The sequence below is a fragment of the Anopheles darlingi genome, chromosome 2 (genome assembly GCF_943734745.1).
Source record: "Anopheles darlingi chromosome 2, idAnoDarlMG_H_01, whole genome shotgun sequence".
Lineage (NCBI taxonomy): Eukaryota > Metazoa > Arthropoda > Insecta > Diptera > Culicidae > Anopheles > Anopheles darlingi.
The window spans coordinates 31,345,271-31,366,902 of record NC_064874.1 but is presented as its reverse complement, the minus strand read 5'-3'; the positions used below and the strand labels follow the sequence as shown (position 1 = coordinate 31,366,902).

Sequence of the window (21,632 nt, the reverse complement as noted above, 5' to 3'; positions counted from 1 at the left end):
AGTTTGAACAACACCAACATGCCGGCCACCAATCGCTGGAACTGCATCAGCCGCAGCAACAGCAACAGCAACAACAACAGCAACAGCAACAACAACAACAACAGCAACAACAACAGCAACAACAACAGCAGCAACAACAGCAGCAGCAACAACAGCAGCAGCAACAGATGCTCGACTATCACCCAACATCCGCCTGTCTCCCGGACGATACGTTGAGCCCCGCGGATTTGATCAACATTTCGCTTGGTGCCAGTGATATGAACATTTCGTTCGATTCGTTCGGCGACAATAGCGGTGGCCAGCTGCTGGGCTACGATGCCGTCAGTGACGATGGTCCGGATGGTGTGAGCTTTTGCGAATCTAGCTTTGCCCTACTTGCTACTCCGGGTAGTGGTAGTATCGGTGGTGGAGCCGGTGATATGGTTGGTGGCTTGGAGAAGCTCCACAGCCGCTTCTCATCCTCTTCGGATTCGTTGATCACACTGCACGATGCCGCTGGATGTGGTTTAGGGTTGACCGCTGACACGCCACCTGCTTCACTAGCACCACCGTCCACACCGGGTACAGTTGCACCAGCACTGCCGGCGGAGGTGGCAGATGCAGACAAGAAGTACGTGTGTGAGGTATGCCTGCGGAAGTACATGACCAAATCAAACCTCGATAAGCATGTACGCAAACATAATCTATTCCTGTGCGTGTTCTGCATGAAGCTGTTCCAGCAGGCGGACGAAATGAAGGATCACGAGTGTAGCGAACGGCGAACCAAGTCTGCCTATCTGCACTGTCCCAAGTGCCTGAAAGTGTTATCGAACTCGTGGTCTTTGCAACGTCATATGAAAATCCATAAAGACCTCACCCAGGATGGCGCTGGGGTAACACTCGATGAACTGGCGGTAGCCGTGGTCAAGGTTGAGAAAGATCTGCCAGCCTTTGAGGATCTATCCAGTGCAACGCCACCAAGCGAGGATCTCAAGCCAACGAGCGCCATCGTAGTTCCGTTCGAGAGAAACGTGATGCTGTCGATGGGGCACGAAATTAAGCAGGAAATGTTCGATACAGAAGTGAGTTTAATGGCAGACCAACGACAGCAGCAGCTTCCGGAACCGGTTGCTATCAAATCGGAACCAGCTGGCGGCAAAACAGGCTCATCGTCGTCACCTCCAACATCTCCTCAAACACCGGCAGTCGTCTCCGCTTTACCTAGTACGAGCTCTAGTGCGGCCGCAAACACGACCTCGAGTCAGGATATGCTCACCAACGTACAGGCACCGAATGGAAAGCAGCTCTACAAGTGTATCGTGTGCTCGAAGCTATTCAAAAACCCGAACGCACTCGAGAAACATCTGCGTAAGGTTCACACCGTGTACACCGTATCGAATGATCACAAATCCGAGAAGAAGGTGCTGAGCCAGATCAATCAAAAGAAAACGTCACCGATTAAACCGGCTATTGCTAAAGCACTGGCCACGAAGCTATCCCAGAAAAGCAAAAAACAAGAAGAGCTAAACGCTGCAGCGGCAGCAGCTGCAGCAGCAGCAGCAGCAGCGGCTGCCTCAGGTTCGGATTCAAAAAATACGCTGGATGGTACTGTCGCACTGGTTAATGCGAACAGTGTGGTGCAACCACCATTACCCGTACAAGAACATCACATACCGAGAGTAGCTTGCATGGAACCTGCTTCTTCACAAATCCCGTCCCGACAAAATGCGAAGAAAAAAGCGACATCAAATGGCGAAGGTGGCGAGAAGAGCAGCAATTCCGCTAACCTCTCAATCCCCGGAACCACCAATGGTAGGCAACATTCGATTGTTGGCGGTTGTAACCGGCAAGGCGGATCGAATACGAAGGAACCACATACGGCAGCTTCTTCATTGCCTGCAGCCACACCATCCGCCAAATCACACAGCATCATCATTATCTCGAACTTAGAACTGACGAACAACAACTTGATCGATACCAGCCAACTTTTTCACGGTGGAGCGGCCGGATCGGGTGGCGCTACTAGCAGCAATACTTTGGGGAACAAGATCGATTTGAAAGTATTAAATGCAACGGATAAATTGCCTAAATTGGTACCGATTTCGAACCATCATCACCATCAATCGACTATCGTTGGGATGGGCGGTACGACATTACAGTTGTCGGCGAGTGGAGGAGGAACGATAATGGTACCACCGCAAGCGACACCAGCATCCGCAGTTAACATAACTGATTCGAATGTCCAAAGTGGTATCGGTCAGCAGGTGGATAGTGTGTTCTCTTCGACCGGTACGACCGCCGGAGATGTCGATGCAGGTTGTGGGTTCTTGATAGAGGATATCTCTAACGCTGGAGGTAGTATGAGTTCGGCTTCCACGTTGCACGAATCGCAGCTAGGCACGTTGCCTTCTGCCAAGCAGACGCAGAGCAATGAGGGATTAAACGGAGAGGACGATCTATCGGTAAGTTTCTTGTATTCACATTCGACGTTTGCTAGGTTGAAATCACTAACCATTTGTTCAAGTATGATTTCACTAACGCTGCTAATGCCGTGTGTCGTGTACTGTGCCGTGGTTCTTGTACTGCGCTGTATCCTAATACCTGCTTGTTTAGGCCGAGAAGCCTAGCGATCACGCTAACTGCAAATTTTCATTTTATTTTTTTCGATTTACGCTGGTCGTTGGCCTTTCGGCAAACCTGAACATTAACCATCGCTGTGCCATTTTCAAATGCTCCAATCGAACGAATGGCCACACGTCTAGCCGACGGGAGATCATGATGAACTCGCTACCATAACCGTTGACCCCACGCAGCAAACATTTCCATGTGACGAATGCGATCGAGTATTTGCAAAGGTAACAAATAGTCCCCCTCTTTTGGCTCCCTTACTTTAGTTTATTGGTGTATTGTTTGTCATTTCATATTACATATTATTACGTTTGCCATTTTAATAGTATAACATTATTAATCCGCTGGAGCGTTTCTTCGTTTGTTGGTGACATGGGAGTTGTTAGTTCAGCATTGTTTTTCTAAATCAGTTTTATGTTTTTTCTACATCCTTTTATCCCTTTCCGGTTGCATTCCAGAACTATCAACTGAAGCGCCATATGGAAATCCACGACAGTGTGTACTACACTTGCCCATATTGTGATCGTGGCCCGCTGAAAGCAAAGGCGTCACTCCGTAAGCATCTCTACAACGTACATCCGGAACGTGCTCCACCAAAAGAGCAAATTAACAAGTTCATCTCAACGCTGGTTGTAACGGATGAGACCGTTTTGCGTGAGCTGGCGATAAAGAATGAGCAGAAAATTCGTAACAAGTGCGCCAAAGTGCAAGCCAAACAAGTGCAGCAACAACAGCAACAGCAACAGCAACAACGGCTACAACACAATGCTCAGAAACAAAGACAGCAGGAAACCCGACGAAACCTAGAAAGCACTAGCCATTCGTCTCCGATAACCCTTGTAGCTAACGGCACAGGAACATCCGGTGGCATGGTGTTGTATGAGAATGGGTTTCCAGGTTCGGTGTTGAGCGAAGAGGGTGATGATATGCTTTCCTTCAAAACCATATTTCCATCCGAAGGCAGCATCGGAGAGTCATCGATTGATCAAATGGATCACGGTTCGCTTGAGAACTGCGATCAAAGCAGTACGTGCAGCAGTAGTACCAATCATATTTCCCTGTCCGGAGCCAGCTCGATGGCAAGCCACGAGGAGGACAAAAAACGAAAATCCAGCCATAGTAATGAGCAACAGCGGTCGAACCGGTCGCAGCAACATCCGGTTGGTAGTGGTGGCAATGGACGAAACCACAGTCTTGCTGATGGTGGGCTTATGGTTGGTGAGGGGAAAAGGATGAAGATGATGAGCTGTCCGTCTCCGGTTGCTGGGCATCGATCAACGCACCTCGCCGGTACGAGTGGCGGCCCGATGAACGATGGTACTATTGCACCCAGAGAATCTGGCTTCGGTCGATGCAGTAATGGTGGCACAATTGTTGGTGGAGCAACAACCAACAGCGCACTGAATGGCACAGGCACAGGGCTTCGCTATTTACGTAAGAATCATTCGCAGTCTACTGGAGCATCATCGTTGGATGCTGTGAGCGCTGGAGGATCGGCATCTGGTTCGCTCGTCACCGTCCCGCATGGACACAATTCACAGCCTCAAGGTTCGCTAGTAGTGGATGGTGGCGGTGCACCTCAACTTAACCTCGACAGTCTGTTTGGCAACATTTCGATCGATAACTACGAATTTGATGATAACACAACGATCCAATCGTTCAGTTTAATCGAGGAAAAGTTTAAAACATCGTTCGACCAAATCCAAGAAAAATTGGATGCCGAGCTTCCGTTCGACGAGGAGCAAATCAAATGGCAGAACAATCTGATGGCAAACGATTCATCGAGCGAAATTGGTGACAAGATGCTGAACGGCGAAGAGAATATGATGCTTATCTAAGATTGGACTTAATACGATGTTGAAAGTGCAGGTTAGCAGGAGGTGAATCCATTTCTTTCAACAAACTCCTTTAACGCCGCCGAAGAATGAGCGCTAAATTGTCATACTTGGTGCTTGTTTTCTGCAGCAGAGATATTTCGCATAACCAATCCTTTGAATGGCCTATTCCTCTTATTAATATTTTGAACATCTACTTGATGGCCATTTTCTTTTTGAAGTTATAATGTTTAATCATAAGAGTTAGCTTATTTATTCCGATAACTATTTTGGTTTGTTCGTAAGCAGCACAGTTCTACTTTGCCCACAAGAAGTTTCTTAAGAGGTTAACTTGGCTATAATTTATATTTTGAATCTTAAACATCGCAATATATGTATATTATTTATGTATTTATTAAAAGCGTGTGAGGGTCTGGAATTCTCAATTTAATACCACTTGCCCAGCCCATCTAACCCATCATTGATATTTATTAGTGCATATTTATGTTAATTCAATTCAGTAGCACGTATCGATCCACTTACTTCTTCCTTCTTTTCTTAATTTATCGATTCGATTTAGATATATTTGCGTTTGTTTTCCGTTGTCTACCATATAGTCTAGTCCCCAAGCCAAACTCTTGGAAGAGTGAAGCGTTACTGTATGTGTCATTTAAACCAAGAAGAAAGCAAAGCGTTCTTAATATTAAGAAGTTGTACAATTTATCCAAACTATCCAATGTCGAACTCCCCACTGCTTAACCAAGCGAACTGATGAGTGAACGATAGGATCTTTTAGTCACATTTCGACCAAAGGCTAATAGAAACAGGAAGAGCCCAACATGGTGCACGCAACGTATGTGGTCTCGGTCTAGAGGAGGGGATGGAAATAATAGCTATTACTTAGCTCACTTAAATTTAATAAGGCTATGCGTTGTGGAAGATGAAGCTCTATCAAACTATCATGACTGAAAAAAACTTATATGAATAGAATGAACCACAGTGAGAGCATTCTTGGCAGAGTTTTTTGGACGGGCAGCGTCGCCATGCCGACACAAACGCTGGTGCAATCAACTTATACCTAATATTGTACATTAACCGGCGTTGCCATGGTTATCGTTTGTTTTTATACTTTATCGACACAAGCACATCTGAACTTCTCAACTACCACGTGCCATCTTGCTTCCCTATCATGATTCGCGTGCAGTAAGAGACCAAAGCAAAACTACATAAAAGAATGTGAAACAACGTTATGGTCAAACCCCGGTTGAATCTCAGATAGAAAATGATAAGCGAAGCTTTTATTATACACCAACTATGTCCACCACGTACAAGAGTGCGAAAGTCCGCCAGAGTGTCAAGTAACTTGAAACCAAAAATGGCTTGAGAAATCCATCGCGCTTTATATAATGATAGTCTTGTGAATTAAATAAACTGTAAAATACGTTCTTTTTCTTTGGAAATACTCTGCGTCGTTCATTGAGCTAAAACAATGCCTAATAATCCTTGTATTTATGTGCAACTTCATGAAACCCGAAAAAGTAACCGAAATAATTTACACCGTAATTCAAATATTACGCCACAATTTGCTTTTGACAGCTACACCACACACCTTTTGGATGCGCGTTCCGTGTGAGGGGGCCTTAAGCGGCTGCCGCTGTCAAAAACGAGTTTTTTCGACGATTTTCCGCAAAAACGAGGATTTTCCACAAAAAACGCAGGAAAAACGTAGGAAAATCTGGTTTGCGGATGTGAGGGAGGTTTCCCGGGATTGGTGTTGTTTTCGTTCCCGGCATAGGTTTGTTTCCGGCACGACAGTAAGGTATCGCGTCGGAAGGGAGAAGCTCGCCGACGGCCCCCTTTTTTTCCAGAGGCGGTGCAGAAACCGGAACACAAGATGGACTCGTTGGGCACGGAAATAGGCCAAAAGATGAGGGTATGTACGCTAGCCAGAGTATTGATTGAGCAGCATGGTTAATGTCGGTGTTATTCGCTTTCCCGCAGAGCGCCGTCAAGGCGAAGCTGATCGAACTCGGGACGGGCTCCGCCAGCGGCTATATCGACGACGAGTTGCCGGATTACGTGATGATCATGGTGGCAAATAAGCGCTCCCGCCAGCAGATGGTCGACGATTTGTCCCTCTTTCTAGGCGCCCAAACGGAAGTGTTCGTTAACTGGCTGCATCAGGTGCTGCAGAAGCTGCAGGAAGTGACGCTACCGGCGTCGGTAGCAGCCAAAACGATGAAGGACAGTTCGAAGAAGAAAAGTTCATCGGAAAAGCCGCGCAAGGATAAGAAAGGCAAACGAAGGGAAGCTAGCAGCGAACGAGCAGCGGCGTTGTCCGATGATGTCGGTGACAAAACACCTCCGCGGCCTAGTACCGCTACTGCACCTTTGGCGGGCGGCTCCATCACGGAGGTGTTTGCTAATCAGTACATCGAGAAAGCCAAAAAGACGCTGGAAGTCGATGCCAGTGCTGCGCCCCCGGTCAAGAAGGCCACTGTAACACCGGTTACATCGATCACGGACATTGCGACGGCTACCGTTCTTCAGAAGCACCAGAAAGAGCTAAAGGAGCTGGAAGAGATACAACAACGCATCAACGCGGCCAAACAACATTTGAAATCACTTGGAACGGAAATTCCCGACGATGATGATGCGGATTTCCTGCTTCTCAAAGCGAACGATGATGATTTACTGCCAGAGGGAACACGTTCCAAACCATCTTCCTCGTCTGCCACCGGTAACTCTTCCTCGGCAGCAACTCACAATCAAGCGACAACCAAGCAACGCCAGCGTATTACGATGGAAACCACGGAGCCACCATCAAAGGCTGCGACGACTAGCCGCAGTACGACACCGCCTCCTGCGCCAGCAACTGCGAAGCCACCGAGCACCGTATCCACCACTAGCCCCACGACGGCAACTAAACGTTCCGTACACGAGCGTTTGGGTGACAAGGGAAATGACGTGGCCACCGGAGCTCAGGAACCAGTCGGCAGTTCAGCGACAAAGAAGCAGGCGACGGAGTCCACAACGAACAGCGGACGTAGCCCGGCCAAAAATACCATCATTAGCTTATCGGCTCATCGTCGGGAGGAACGCGAGATCTACGTTCCCCTTTTTCGACGTAAAGAACCCCCCAGTTCCAGCGTGGAACCATCGAAGCCGCAAACGGCCCGTCCTAACTCGCACCCGGCCCGTCCCGATTCGCACTCGGCCCGAGGACGCAGTCGTGAGCGCACGGCTCGGGCAAAGACACCGCCAGCGCCGCCACCGGTGACCGTACCGTCGGTCGCTGCTCGTCGTTTAAGTCGTGAGCGACGTCTAGGACCGGCACCACCCCGTTCGATCGTTGATGTTCCTGGACGAGACCGCGACCGTGACCGTCGGCCATCGTCTCGCGATCGTCGGCCATCGTCCCGCGATCGTCGCTCGCGTAGTCCTGTGCGTGCTTCCGAACGAAGAGAACGTTCAAAAAACGGATGTGAACCCGCCCCGTCCACTGTACGCAGTCGGATCGGGTCGCGGGTTATTGTGCTTCCACCGAAGCCGGATTACAACGAGGACGTGGTTGAGGTGCCGGTTGCTAGCGTCATCAAGGTGCAGCCCCGGCCTACTATTCCGAAGGCGAAACAACCAAGCAAAAATTTGCTGCTAAAAGCGATGGCCGAAGCCCAGCGTTCGACGGTGGCGAATGTTCGCAAACGGATCGATAATACGGGCGCGATTGGTGGAGATATCGGCAAAGGCGGTACACCGTTTGCACCGCGAATAGTAGAAAACAAGCCGAAGCTGCTGATTGAGATACAGGGAGGTGCCAGTGGGCACTCGGAAGTGGAGGTAGAATACGAGGACGATGAACTAATGGAGGAGAACAGGAGAGGTGAACATGCGGAAGAGGAAGAATTGTTGCCGCGAAGGCGTCCGGTTTATCGCAATGCAGATCATGAGCCGCTCGGAGAAGATGAAGAAGAAGAGGTACACGAAGTGGACATTGCGAACCAGGTGCTGATGGAGGATTCTGACGGTGATGATGAGTTCAGACAAATGCTCGAGGGTGGTGATGCATGCGATGAGGCGGCCCCTGGACAGTCTTCGACCGATACAGGGCTTGAACCGATCGACGATGATGATGTCGATGATGTCAATAATGATGGTGATGGGACAAAGTTTGTCGTCACACTGGATGGCGCTTTCAAGGGGAAAGGCAGCGTAGAGGAACCAACAGACGACAGTGTGGTGACTGGCGCGGCTTCTCCAAGCCACACACCACCACCGCCGCCGGCCACGGTCCCTAGCCAAAGCACCAAAGCGAGGCTTTCTGTTAAAGAGCGGATTGGTTTGAGGCGTCAACCTTCGCAGCAGCAGCAGCAGCAGCCACCGCAACGTGGCCGACAGTCGCCAGCGAAGGATAACAAGGAGCTCGAGGAGACGCTCAAGAAGCGCAAGGAACGTTTCAGTGAAAAACTGGTAGTCCAACCTCCACCGTCCTCTGCACCTTCCCAAAAGCAATCCCCGCAAGTTCCTCCGGCGGGTGACGGTCTGATCCATCGTTCATCTTCTCCCCGTGGTCAGCGCCGTTCGCCGAAACCGAAAGTACCGCCAGCACCGGCATCCACTTCGCCGCGATCTTCAAATTCGGCACGCGATCGTACCCCTTCACTAAGCCCGGAACCACCGGAGCGTCGTGATCGTTACAACGACTACCAGCGTCGGCCAGCGCAATCGCGTCGTCGCAGCGCAGCATCACCTTCTCCGGAGCCAGTCCGTTCTTCGGTGCGACTTTCGCGATCATCGCGCACTACGGGTACGGGTGGTGGTGCCAGTAACAGTTCACCATCCCATCTCAACGAGCTACTGCTACAGCGCACCAAGGAACTGATGGACGAGAGTGTGTCCTCGTCACCGATCTACATGTCCAAGACAGATTACGACCGGATGGAACCGGCTTCGCGCAAACGGAAGCGTGTCTCCCCGATTCAGTTCGATCTGACGGACGAAGACGAGCGGCAGGAGAGTGACGATGACTATCGCGAGCGACGGTCCAGCCGTGGCCGTACGGACGAGCGACAGCAACAGCAGCAGCAGTCAGGGCGTGGTCGTAGCCGCCAGCGTGGTGAGAGCGAGGATCGAGACCGAGATCGAACGACCCGGGAATCGTCCTCGAGGCGCGATCACCGAGAGCGGGGAGATTCGCGTGGTCGTACGACATCGCCGGGGCGGAAAATTAAGAAACTGGAATCTAGTCGTAAATTTGATGATATTCCTCCATGTAAGTCCCTCTACATGCGCACCCTGTTGGTGGTCAGGCTAATAACGATCGACTCCTCCCCTTTCTTCGATTGCAGTGCTGAGTGCCGTGTCGGTGTCCGGGGGATTAGATGGTAAGACTGGCAAAGGTGGTAGTAACGTTGGCAACGGAGCTAAGGAACGTTGCAAGTACTTCCCAAGCTGTCGCCAGGGTGATGCATGCGAATTTCTACATCCGAGCACCCCATGCAAGGCCTTTCCGGGTTGCAAGTTCGGCGACAAGTGCCTGTATCTGCATCCCATGTGCAAGTACGACCAAACCTGCCATCGGCTCGATTGTAACTTTATGCACTCGAAGGGTTCGAACGCCTCCGGAGTATCGGCACCACCGTTAGGTAAGCATCAGGTAACCATCCTTGTGACCGATTGATTTTGATTGATTTCATTCTTCTCGTTTGATTATGCCACAGCATCGTCGGTGGTTCCGGTGCAGAACTACAAAACGATCAGCGCGAAACCATTGCCACCGTTGTGCAAGTACTATCCACATTGCAGCAACACCCAGTGTCCGTTCTATCACCCGAAGATGTGCCGCTTCGGTCGGCATTGCGTCAACAAGGTCGAGTGTAATTTCTACCATTACGATCTGCCACCGCAGGAGTTGCACGAGTCCTCGTCCAAGGATAAATTCCGATGGATTTCGCCCTTTTCCGCCTAAATCCAGAGGTTGACCGGTAACGGCGGATTCGTTGGTGGCCACTTATGGCCACTCGATTATTGTGTCTCTTAGGGTTAAGTGTTTGCGTGTTTACTCATTTTCAACACGACGATAGCCACAAACTATCGCCAAAGGTGGCGATAGTCCGTTCCGGGTCCTGGTCCCGGTCCCCGGATCCACTATTTATTCATTTTATCTATCTCTGTGCAGCTCTGGCACAGCGCGTGGAGGTTCAAGTGGCCCGCTTAGCTTGCATACGCTAGCGATTAGTTTACACAGTTTTACGTTATGACGCAGAATATCCCATTCGAAGCTATTGGAAGAAGCTGAAAGTGCTCCATCGAAGCATCGAACCCGATCGCTGCGGTTTGTTGTGGTTTTTGAAGTGCTTCCACAAATCCATTCTGTCGCATTGGGGAATGTTCCGTAATTAGGAATGCAATAGTACAAGTTGGGTCCTTCTAGTAATTAGTCGTCGGACGGTAGTCTAGCAGCACCTATGTATGTATGAATAGGTTAAAACGATAAACGCATTCGCAACTCATTAACTCACTCCGTCGTTAATTTCTGTTTTGTGTATGGTTCTATTAAATGTCTCTTTATGTCCTCCTTAAGATCCCCAAGCCCCCCACTCTCATGAACTTTCCCAGATGTTAGCGACGTTATCTAGCACGGTTTGCTGGTCAGACACCTTGTGCACCATAAAGTAACCCTGTACCTGAGCCGGACTAACGTTTCGTCCATCGGCGGCCACCTTTTCGGCAAACAGCCGGGCATTCGCTTCAGCATCCGTACCACTGTAGAACCGGCGGAACATTTGCTCCAACTGATGGCGTGAACAGTGTCCTACGTACTCCTTCACATCGACACGGCCCGGTCGGATGAGGGCCGGATCGAGCCGCTCGAGGTAGTTGGTGGTCATGAAGACGATGCGTGCCTCGGTTGATGCAACGCCATCGAGACAGTTCAGCAAACCACTGAACGTGACCCGATTCAATCCCTCGAAGGCGGCCTTCTGTTGAAGCGTATCCTGGCGCGAAACGAACGCTGCATCGATGTCCTCTAGCAGAATGATCGATTGCTGCGGAGCGACGTTCATCAGATGGTTTAACCGATCGTCCGTTAGGCCACGTTCCGAGAGGTTCAGCAGGCAGATACCGAACTCGATCTCTCCGGCGAGTGCCGTAATGAAGCTGGACTTGCCGCAGCCCGGTGGTCCGTGCAGAAGGTAACCGCGTCGATAAGGGATTCCTCGGTCGGCGTACCAGCCCGGATTCTGGATGAACTCACGGCAATCGCGCAAGATGCGCTCGGAAACACCATCATCCAGCACGACCGAGCGCAGTGGCCGTCGTTTCCGTGGATGACCGAAGGGACGCCACTCGGAGCCCATGGCCGTATACATGATGGTTTTGCCTTCGGTGTTTTTAAGCGCTAGCTGGCGCGCTTCTTCCAGGATGCGAAAATATAGTTGCTTATCGCGTCCGAATGCAGTCAACTGAACCGTTTCCCACGGTACACCCATATGCAGATCCAGCGTGTGCTGTTCCCGGGCACGATCCACCTTGATCCAGGTGCCACCGTACCGCATTATGTGCGTTCCGACTGAGGGTATGAAGTCGTAGCGTGTCTTTACGTGGCCCGTATCGCGTTGCTCGAAGGACGTCTCCACGCTCAGATGCTGTGTTTGCCGGGCGCCCTTCTGGGTGATCCACTGTAGTAGCCACTGGTACGATTTGTCCCGGCACGGCACCTCGAGCGTGATCATGTAGTGGCGCCGGAACAGGATCATCGCACCCTGAACGCCTTTACGTAACATCGCGGCCCCGGCCCCCACGCCGAACAGGCCAAAACCGGCCCCGAAGTACGGGTTCTCCGATAGTGCCCCGATGTAGTCGGACAGCGTCATGGTTTTCACGTACCCTGCACGTTAAAGAACCTAACGAAACTCTTTAAATCCACCGGAAATCCATCCTTTTCTGTGTTCACACGTTTTAACCCCGAGCGTTTACTTCTTTTTCTTCTTCCTTCGTTGAGGACAACCGGAGCAAAACAAAACGCCAGTTAATTGAATTTTGGACAAAATCTCTCGCCCGTTGTGCTCGGACAACGGGCGGATCGGAGGTAAAAACCGGAATTCTAAAAATAAAATAATTTTACATTTTATTAATTTATTATATTTTTATATTTTTCCTTGAAGGCTGCCCCTTTGAAAAGTATTTTCTGTAATTTTTACATCAATCGAGGCAAAAATGGCAAAGCTACTGATTTTCAAAAATCGCCCTACATGGCGCGGAGCATGAGCCCCAAGCCTCTGGACCCTATATGGTCTCAAAGGACTTTCAGGAATGTCTAGCCTCAAGGACTGCTCGCAAACCATCGGTACAAAATCATTTGAAGCAGGTGAAAGTTAAGGCAGAGCTAGCAAATGGAGTAGGTGCAAGCGTGGTTGCGCCACAAACCCATTCTGGTAGTACCAAAAATGGTGCTCCCTGTTCTCGATAACGCCGCCTCCCAATTCCTTTTCCTTTAAAAACTACTGAAGTATCATGTTATGAAGCAACTTGTTGGTTTGAGTTAGTAATTTTTGATGCATGCTGCTCCTTACATCTCTATCAGAGCCTTCGATCTTGCGATAAGGATGACGAAGACGATGGGCATCAAATTATTTTGCCTTTAATTTAAGCAACCAATGTTTAATCGTTGTCTATCGTCTCATAAAAAACACGCCAATCTCTCTTTAAATTGTCTCTTAAACTTATTTTTTCAATGGCTCATGGTGTTCCTTTTTTTTGTGAATGATTTCTTATGTTCTCTCTAGGGCAGTATGCCACAACAGCATACACGATTTTAATATATAACACCTTGAAAACTCTTAAAAGATTTTACAATCAAATGGATATTTATTTGCCAACTGATTCGAATAATTTTGAGAGCACAATGCACTTTTGCATGCTTCTGTTGAAAATTGTTCCCCAAAAAGGCGTCTAGCTTCCTGTTCGTCGTGATCGATCGTTATCCTCGTCGTGTGTGATGCTGAATTTTGAAAACTGATTAACAATGAGACACCCCCGAGCGCGCCAAGAACCGTTACCGCATCACGCATTAATCCCTGCAACATGACGAAGGTTTTTCCGCTTTTCAAGGACGCTACCAGCTCCACGACGACGGTTAGCTAGCGCTTTGGAGATGCTTCGAGCCGGATGTAGGGTTTACGAGAAAAATATTTGCAAATCCCCGCACCTGCCATTCTCTCGGTCTCGACTCGTTGGCGAAGGGTGAATCAAACCACCAACACACATGGAACGCCCCTCGAGAAGATGAAGGCGATAGATTGTATGTGGATGTTTTTCTTTCGATGATAGGGAAGTCGCGTCGACGATTAAAAATGTTCCGACGACGGTGCTGAAAGTTCGCATCCCTCACACGAGCATCCGGAGCGCGTGAGTTGGCACCATCGTGTGGTAGGTTGGTGATGCTGATGGTGCTGTTGGCCGGGGAGCTGCCTGATCTAAGGGCGAACCCATCATTGTCTTCTTTGAGGGAGTGAAGTCTTCATAAGAACGTAGTTTACTCTTCCACTCTTTTTTTTTCTCTATCTCTCTCATGTCTCTCTCCTCGTTTCAAGACGTCAGCCAGGTATGCGATGCTCGTTTACCAACAAGGACGAAAAACAACGAATGGCCCTATCGGGCGACCCCGGGCGCTAATTCAGTTGACACGCACCACAGCGGAGCGTTCGCCAGATTCATTCTTTTGCCTTTTTCCTGTTCTTCCATTCCACCACAGCCCCCCCCAGGATCCCATCCACAAAACTTTCTGGAGCCTACTTCTTCTTCTTCGGCACCAACAGCAGCAGCATTGGAGGACGATAAATTCGGTTTTTGTTCCCAGTTCCTTGTTCCGTTGGCTTGTTTCTGTTTTTTTTGCTGGCCAGCTCGCGCCCTTGTCCTTTAGCGATTACAGCGAGACCAGCGAGGCCATAAGAAAGATGCTCCACCTCTCCTGTCCACACCACCCCTCCTTTCCGGTAGGCTTAGCACCCAGCCGCCCTGTCCGGACAGAGCCGCTTTGTTCGATCCGTCAACGCGTGCGGGCGGTAGTATACCGTTGATGACGGTACGGCCGGGGAGCGAAAAAACAATTTATCAAAACCCAAAATCTCCACGGATCACGAAATTACGATATTAATTTCTTTCACTCTCGGCGCGACCCTTCTCCGGACTCACCGGACTCACCGGACTTGGTGCCACCTGCAACCACTCCCCCAAACCTACCGGTCCTGTTTCCGGTCCCAAGGTCGGTGCGTACATCCTTTCACTCACCAAGGATGCGTACGCTGTCCTGAAGGCGTCTTAGGCAGTGGTTTTTGGAACGATTTTTTTTGGAGCAAAATCCTTGTGGTCAAGAAACACACGACCACACCCTTGCAAAACGATGAATCTTTCGCCCAGGGGTTTTTTTTTTCAAACGAACATACAGCACGAAATTAGTGTTTCGAGATTAGTTCTTGAAAGTCGTCCTCACTTTTGCGATCGCACTTTCGGTCTTTTATGCTCATTTGGGGTTATTTCTTCTATTTTTTCTTCTTCGTTTAATCAACGGCAGAACCTCAAGTGGACACGATCCGAGGTCCGCAACCACCATTAACTAAACCGGGTGGAATAATGAGAGGTCAACCAACGTCAAGGAGGGACTTAACCGCAGCTTTGGTTGAGTTGAGCCCTCCAAAGTCGATGATGCGGTCGTGTGAGCGATGTTCGGAAGCTCGACGAAGCCGCCAAATTAGTGGCCGCATCTTAATCGCAACATAAAACACCGATTATTCCGGCCAATCGACTGCTCGCCCAAAAGGTGGAATAGACTGAATGGAGCGAATGGCGCTGAGCTCACGCCGCGCGAATCAATCGTTGCCGATCGATCCGGGACGGGGTTTTCGCCACGCGACTCACTCCCAACAACATTCCTCAGTTCCAGCTCTAGTCGACGGTTCGACACCTCAAGTGGTCTGACGACTGATAAGGACAGCCGAAGCATGCTCATTACACGCGATACGCGAAGCACCCAAAAACCCTCCAAACAGCTAGTTACAGTGGGGATTGCGTCGTCGTCGTCGTCGTCTTCTCATTTGTGAATCTTTTTCGCTCTCTCCTTGTCTCTTCCTCCCTCCCTCTCGATGGTCAGAACAGAAATCCAGCGAATCTCGATAGAGGCCTCGGCCACTGTACGCCGTAGTCGCCGTAGACGCCGTATAGTTCCGCTGAGTAATTGGATTAACTTGTTTACGAGCGATTCTTATCGGGCGGAAAACTTGGTTGCCTCCCCATCCCCAACTCTCCTCGCAACCCCTTTATTGTTGTCGTCGACAACATATTGTAGTTGCGAAAGGTAGTAGTGAAGTCTACTGGAAGGGAACTTCCTTTCGAACTAGCTCGTACCCAGACATAGGCCATATGACAGTTAAGGCCTTTTTGGGGTCGATGGGTGCGACAGAGTTATCACTCGAGAGAGATAGAGGGAGAGAGAAAAAAAAAGTTGTTGATCTAAGAAACGACTTCACTACATTGTTGCTGCGATAGTCCGATATTGCGTTCCTCGGTTCCTCGAATACCACGATGCCAACGAGATCAAGGGCAGCAGATAGACGGGATGGGGCGAAAGCCCAGCCCCTCCCCATTCGTTGGTTGGTACGTCATTTATTAGCGATCAAATTGTGCCTGAAGACTGCGGGAATGTTCGAATGTTGTCAACGGTCAACGCTAGGGCTTATCAACCATCAGCTGAATGTCCAACCCCGGAACACACACACACACACACACACCACTCCAGCAAACCTGAAAGATGTGAGGTAATAGAAATGAAAGATCGGAAGTCATCAGACAGGGGGAAGGGGGTGGTCGCTTCAATGTTAAACGAACCTTCTTTCTGCGGAACTATAGTGAGCGACAAATGATACGACGGGGGATGCGATAACCTCCCCCCTTCCCCCTCCCCAGAGACTGGCAACTCGAGTGGACGAACGAGCGATGAAAAATGTTCCAATATGTGTGTAACCATGTGTGTGTGTGCCCGGTTGGCAAGCTGTGACCACCGGGCGGCCATGCCGTTACATGCCGTTTCCGAGCAGAAGTTGGAGTTAATATGATACCACTCAGCTCTCCCATACGTCGTGATAGCTCCCCTGGGAACATGCTGGCATGTACGGGAAGAAGAAGTGTACGATATGGTGCGGTGCAACGGACACGAGCATGGTCATGTTTCCGGACACTCGTTGTAAGCCCTCCCCGGGACCGTATGGTTACATGGGAGCTGATGGTACGCTCCTCTTCGACGCTTGGCTTGGAGACAGAAGAAGAAGAAATGAATATTGGCAGCCGGATCTCGGCATAAAGTGGCGGGGCATGTTCCCAGCATCTACTTTCTCATTTCAATCGGTTATAACCGATAGCTGCTGCTGCTGCTGCTGCTGCTGCTGCTAGTGCAGATTATAAAGTGCTGCTGTGGCCCCAAATCTCAATTCAGGACCCCTGCAACGCGAAAGAACTTGGTGAGTACAACCACTGGAAGCATGCGGAACGGTGCCATGGTATGTTAAGATATGACCCCATTTCTTCTGCACACCAAGTGCCAAGGTGTTTCTTGTCTTGTTTTGTTTTGTTTTGCCGGAAGTTTCCGGAACACTTCCGTTGGGAGTTCATCGCAGTTTAATCTTTGCAAAGAACTTAAACTTTGCCCACGACCGTGTGCACCTCGGGGGGTTCATCTACGGTATGATCGCGTGATTTTCAATCTCTCGGCACCTCTACCTGGGGACCGATTGACCGGCTTTTGGCCCCGTGACGCTGACAGCCGGGAACGGAGCAACATTAAAACCGTTGAGTTGTTTTGGATTGTTTTCTTTCACAAAATCATCAGCCATTATGTTCCCATACCTTCGATATCATTGATCAGATGCCTCACTGAACTTAGTATGTCACACTTTCCAATAACATATGACGTTGAGTTGAAGGATTGCATGAATTTAAGAGCGGGTGTGTATTTTTTTTTGGTCTGATTTCAGAACAACGTCCCTGCTGTTTTCCATCCTCCAAGGGTGGTCTCTGTCATTTACTCATCTCCATTTCCAGTGACATGTGACAGCAACAGCATCGGCATGTGCAGGAACAAACGCGACCGCCATTGCAGCAACGGTCACTTCGACAGGTTTCTATTTGATTCAACGAATTGCATGTCGAATGCATACACTTATACTCGACTATTTCCATTAAAAAAAAAAATACAGACACGCGGGCGCGCGCACGAACACTCAGTCAATGGGTTGATGAATAGAATATGGCATTTGCGTGAAGTCGGGCGTGCTTGATCGAAAGCATTCACCAGCATTCCAACAAATGGGTCTGGAATTCGCTGGTTCGCTGATAACCATGGCCAGCTTTTAAGCCAGGGACATTTTTAAGCGGCACTTTCGGCCACAGCCCCTGGAACACAGACGCCGAAAGTGGTCCCAAAATAGAAGGGCGGCATAAACTTTCTACCGCCTAATCCATTTTAGCAACGTTATGCTGTATGAGAGAGAAGCTTTAACTTCAACGCTTGACAGACACAAAGAGAGACGGAGAAAGAGCGCATCAGAGACTACCAGAGGCTCGTGGATTAACCCAACCGAATCACATACCAGCCGGGCGAGGAAAACAATTTCCACAAAGTTACAAACACCCAGCGGGGAAGGTGCTGCAGTAGATGTTATGCTGCAGTACCAGCACCAACGGGGTCTGACACCGTTCCGTGTGCAACTCGCATGACAGGGCTGGCCTTCTATTAATCTTGAAGTGGGGCGGAAAGATTTCTTTTAAATCTTTCACATTCTACACTTCACACCTCATGTCCCCTTTTCTCACTCACCCCTCAGCATGTTTGTCACTTAGAACCTAGCCTTCATGATCCCGGGTATAGCAAGCAGCGAGCAGGATTGATATGTAGGTATGCGCCCAAGAACCTTCCAAGAACAGCGAGGCCAAATCATACACCGGCGGCTGTCATGTGAAAGCTACCTGTTGGCAAAACTTGTACTAACCCGTTTAGAGATGGCCGACGACGACGACGACGAAGACGACGACGACGGCGTCGTCGCAGAAACTCGGTGCAATCCGATCCGATCCGATGTCATCGTCATGGAGGGTCGCGGCTGCCGGGCTTTGGTTGAATATTCTTCATCCACCGTCTGCCATCACACGCCCTTGCCCTTCCCTGTTCTGTCCTGCCCTTGCCCGGTGGGCCTGAGGATACTTCCATTACCGCTTGTCAGCTTGTCACGAAGCTAACTTTCTGCAACTTTCCATGGGGCGTTTCGGAGTGGAGGGGGAGTAAAGGGGGGGGGGGGAGCGTTTGGATGGATGGAACAATTTATTTATAAACTTTCCCCCCCGAACGAACGGAGCAAAACCCGGGCTCCTCCGGCGATGGCACCCTCAGGGTTGGGAAAAATGTATGAGAGCTCGCCCGGTGAAAAGAAAGTTTGCATCATCTTGGCGTTGGTGCTGCTCGACTCCTGAGATGCGCCCGAGGCCGAGAAGTCTGTTTCAGTGCGCACGAATGAAACGCCGGAATCAGAATTTCATTACACACACACATACGCACGGGTCACGGGCACCAGAAGCACATTTGGTGCCAAAGTCAATGCCGGTACAGTTCGAAGAAGAAGGAGGTGGTGGAGGAGGTTTTATAGGATTTATTCGATTTAGTGCACTGTTCAGCGTACGAGAATTCAGTTATACTGGATACGGTTTCCACCCGCAGGACAGGCTAGGACAGAACAGGATGATCCGGAAAGCTAAAATGGCAGCTGCCGTGCACGGTGACATGGGCGTTAGTTTATTTCTTTCGTTTTTTTTTGTTGAGGGATTTTTGAATATATTGAATTTTCTTCACATTTCCCTGTTTTTGGGGTGTCAGTGAAGCGATATCGAAGCCAGTGTTACTGTTAACCGCGTGGTGTGCATCAGGTTAGATCCAACGATGCAAGGATTCGACCTGGATGAGAAGGAATATCTAGAGCAGCAGTGCATTGATCGTTCCTAAAGAAAAAAATCACACTTTCGGACTTCAATTTACTTGATTAACCACGATGTTGTATGCGAGCTTGAGTAGATTCAAAGGTTTTTGTTTAGGAGTAACAGCTGCATCAAAACAACTGTACTAAGCCGAGTATCTCCTCGCCGACACTAATCGTGGCATCAGATCAGGGATTACCTGTTAAGTAAACATCTCTCTTGGAACAATAGCGCTCGTGGCGATATCCCAGACCAGAGAACAAGCTTAAAATAGCAACTAGAGAAATAGAACGAGCTCAGCTCGCTTTTGCACTTCCAGGAATTATTTTTCACTTTCCATCACCGGTTTCCATACTGACCGACATTGTCCGAACGTTTCTCTCATTTTCTGTTCGAAGTTCTTAGATCCTTGTCACAGCTTTCAGTTTGGCGAGAATTTTCAAACCTTATAGGACAATTCAAGGCACAGCCTAGAACATAAAATGTTCAATTTTTATATTAATTTTTATAAAACAAAGTTTTCTCAAACATATCTGGGATGATCGCAGCAACAATTGAAAACAAGTTCAGTAAACATTGTATCATCGCACATCAAACGACAAGACTTTGTATACACCACATTGTATTAAATATTCTATAGCGAAGAGATGATTCCCGTTATGCTTACCTGGTATGTTACATTGTATGCTCCGGGGTATCATTAAGGATAATTGAAAGGAATAAGCAGCTTCCTCGGATTCATGGCAGGCCAAAGCCATCCTCCGTGAATGTTTAATCGTTCGCTTGGCCGCTGCTCAGCTCCGGCTACGAATGAAGACTAAAGCCAAGGGATTTCCTTCCCAATGTGACGTCTAATGTTAGCGTGTGTGTGTGTATGTGTTTGAAGTTTAAAGGTGGCTCTCTACAATGTCGTGAGAAACGACATTCTGACTGACGAAACCGTAGACGTGCTACGAGAAATGTAGATGCAGGTGTATGGCATCATCAAATTAAATACGCCCCACAATACTACAGGAGATGCAGTTGTCCATCTTCCGTTGGTGGTGCAAGACACGATTCCTACCGTAGTGTTCAGTCCCTTTTTTTTAACGATTCTACGATGACCACAGATGACCTAACCTTGACTGAACCAGCGAACCGTAAGTAAAGTGATCTTCACCGAAGCCAACGAGCTGCACTAGACCGTTACGAATGTACTCGCTTCACGGCGTTCGCACCCCACGGTGGCGCCAACAATGCGGACAAATTAACATTATTGACTAGAAATAGAACTCCACGACGTACAGAGACAAAGTGAGATGCAAAACAAAAAAAAAAGGACGGCTCGAACCGCATGCTCTACCACGTAAGAAGTAAGACCGCTTCGCTGCTGAGCGCTGGTCAACGTCATCGACAGTCCGCTGGGAGTACGGGGCCGGGTCAGAGCCGCGCCGCCTCCGGTTTGGCGCACCATTTTTCATTCCATTTAACATTGTGCAATTGAACCTTCCGGGTATAATTGTACCCTTGGCGAAGGGGAAAATAAATGCGACGAGAGCGTACATCGTATTGTGTTGGGAATCGCGCGCGAAATAGGATTGGCGGGCAAAACGAAAAAAGAAGGGCAGGGTGGAAAAAGAAGGAAGGGAAAAGGCGAAGAAAATGGAAAAGGAGAAGCTTTTTTTTTCTTTCGCCTTTGCGCTGCCTCGAGCCCAAGACCGAACGAATTAATAGAGAAACCACTATTGCTAACGCGATGGAGACGCATGGTGATGGAGGCGCCTGGTAAGCGGTAAAATGTTCTATTTCATTCCAGCAATTTTACAGCAAGATTACCAGCAATCACGTTTTACGGAAGGTTTATGCAAAAAACGGGGGTTGTTATTGTAATATTGAGTCTTGGAAAGGCGAACAGAGTTGCAAGTAAAGTTTTCATTCCCGATTCAGATCTCCGAGGCCTTCGTGACGCTTATTGGGTTCGATCCAGCCTAAAACCTCGCGCCATTTCAATCCTTTCGGCTATTTTGTTTCCAGTATTTTGTTGTTGCTTTTGGATTTATTTTAACACAATAAACTAAAATAAACTAATTTAAACATCTCTCTTGCTAATCTTGCAGTTCGTCACAAGAACTGATTGCAGTGGCGGACTGAACTGAACTAGCACAATCGCGTTTAGCACATTGGCTTTCTAAACCTAATCTAAATCGTTAATTT

At 49.1% G+C, this 21,632-nt stretch overlaps 3 protein-coding genes across 7 annotated transcripts in view; 2 read left to right on the top strand and 1 right to left on the bottom strand.

Annotated features, from left to right (window-relative positions):
* LOC125950585 (uncharacterized) overlaps positions 1-5,947 on the top strand; it is a 13,313-nt gene extending 7,366 nt beyond the window's left edge. For 4 of the 5 annotated variants that reach the window (XM_049678716.1, XM_049678714.1, XM_049678715.1 and 1 more), the window contains exons 5-7: positions 1-2,441; positions 2,742-2,834; positions 3,066-5,947. The exon at positions 1-2,441 is cut by the window's left edge and continues 1,039 nt beyond it. In XM_049678716.1, coding sequence (XP_049534673.1) covers positions 1-2,441; positions 2,742-2,834; positions 3,066-4,445 — 3,914 coding nt within the window. In that variant the 3' untranslated portion in view covers positions 4,446-5,947. The remainder of the gene's footprint in view (positions 2,442-2,741; positions 2,835-3,065) is intronic. The other variant, XM_049678717.1, reaches the window with a different exon arrangement.
* Positions 5,948-6,125: 178 nt separating this feature from the next.
* Positions 6,126-11,058, top strand: LOC125950590 (serine/arginine repetitive matrix protein 2). Its single transcript, XM_049678724.1, has 4 exons — positions 6,126-6,354; positions 6,423-9,693; positions 9,770-10,066; positions 10,142-11,058. The coding sequence occupies exons 1-4, from the start codon at positions 6,316-6,318 to the stop codon at positions 10,387-10,389; spliced, it is 3,855 nt and encodes a 1,284-aa protein (XP_049534681.1). The 5' UTR covers positions 6,126-6,315; the 3' UTR covers positions 10,390-11,058.
* On the bottom strand, positions 10,949-12,402 carry LOC125950612 (mitochondrial chaperone BCS1). Its single transcript, XM_049678775.1, has one exon. It carries the CDS (start codon positions 12,296-12,298, stop codon positions 11,024-11,026), a length of 1,275 nt encoding a protein of 424 aa, XP_049534732.1. The 5' UTR covers positions 12,299-12,402; the 3' UTR covers positions 10,949-11,023.
* Positions 12,403-21,632: the final 9,230 nt, after the last annotated feature.

Bases quoted from the DNA above. Each gene is read 5' to 3' on its own strand.
- LOC125950590 (XM_049678724.1), top strand. From the start codon at position 6,316: ATGGACTCGTTGGGCACGGAAATAGGCCAAAAGATGAGG. The intron at 6,355-6,422 runs GTATGTACGCTA...GCTTTCCCGCAG, and splicing joins AAATAGGCCAAAAGATGAGG to AGCGCCGTCAAGGCGAAGCT. The intron at 10,067-10,141 runs GTAAGCATCAGG...ATTATGCCACAG, and splicing joins AGTATCGGCACCACCGTTAG to CATCGTCGGTGGTTCCGGTG.
- LOC125950612 (XM_049678775.1), bottom strand. From the start codon at position 12,298: ATGACGCTGTCCGACTACATCGGGGCACTATCGGAGAACCCGTACTTC.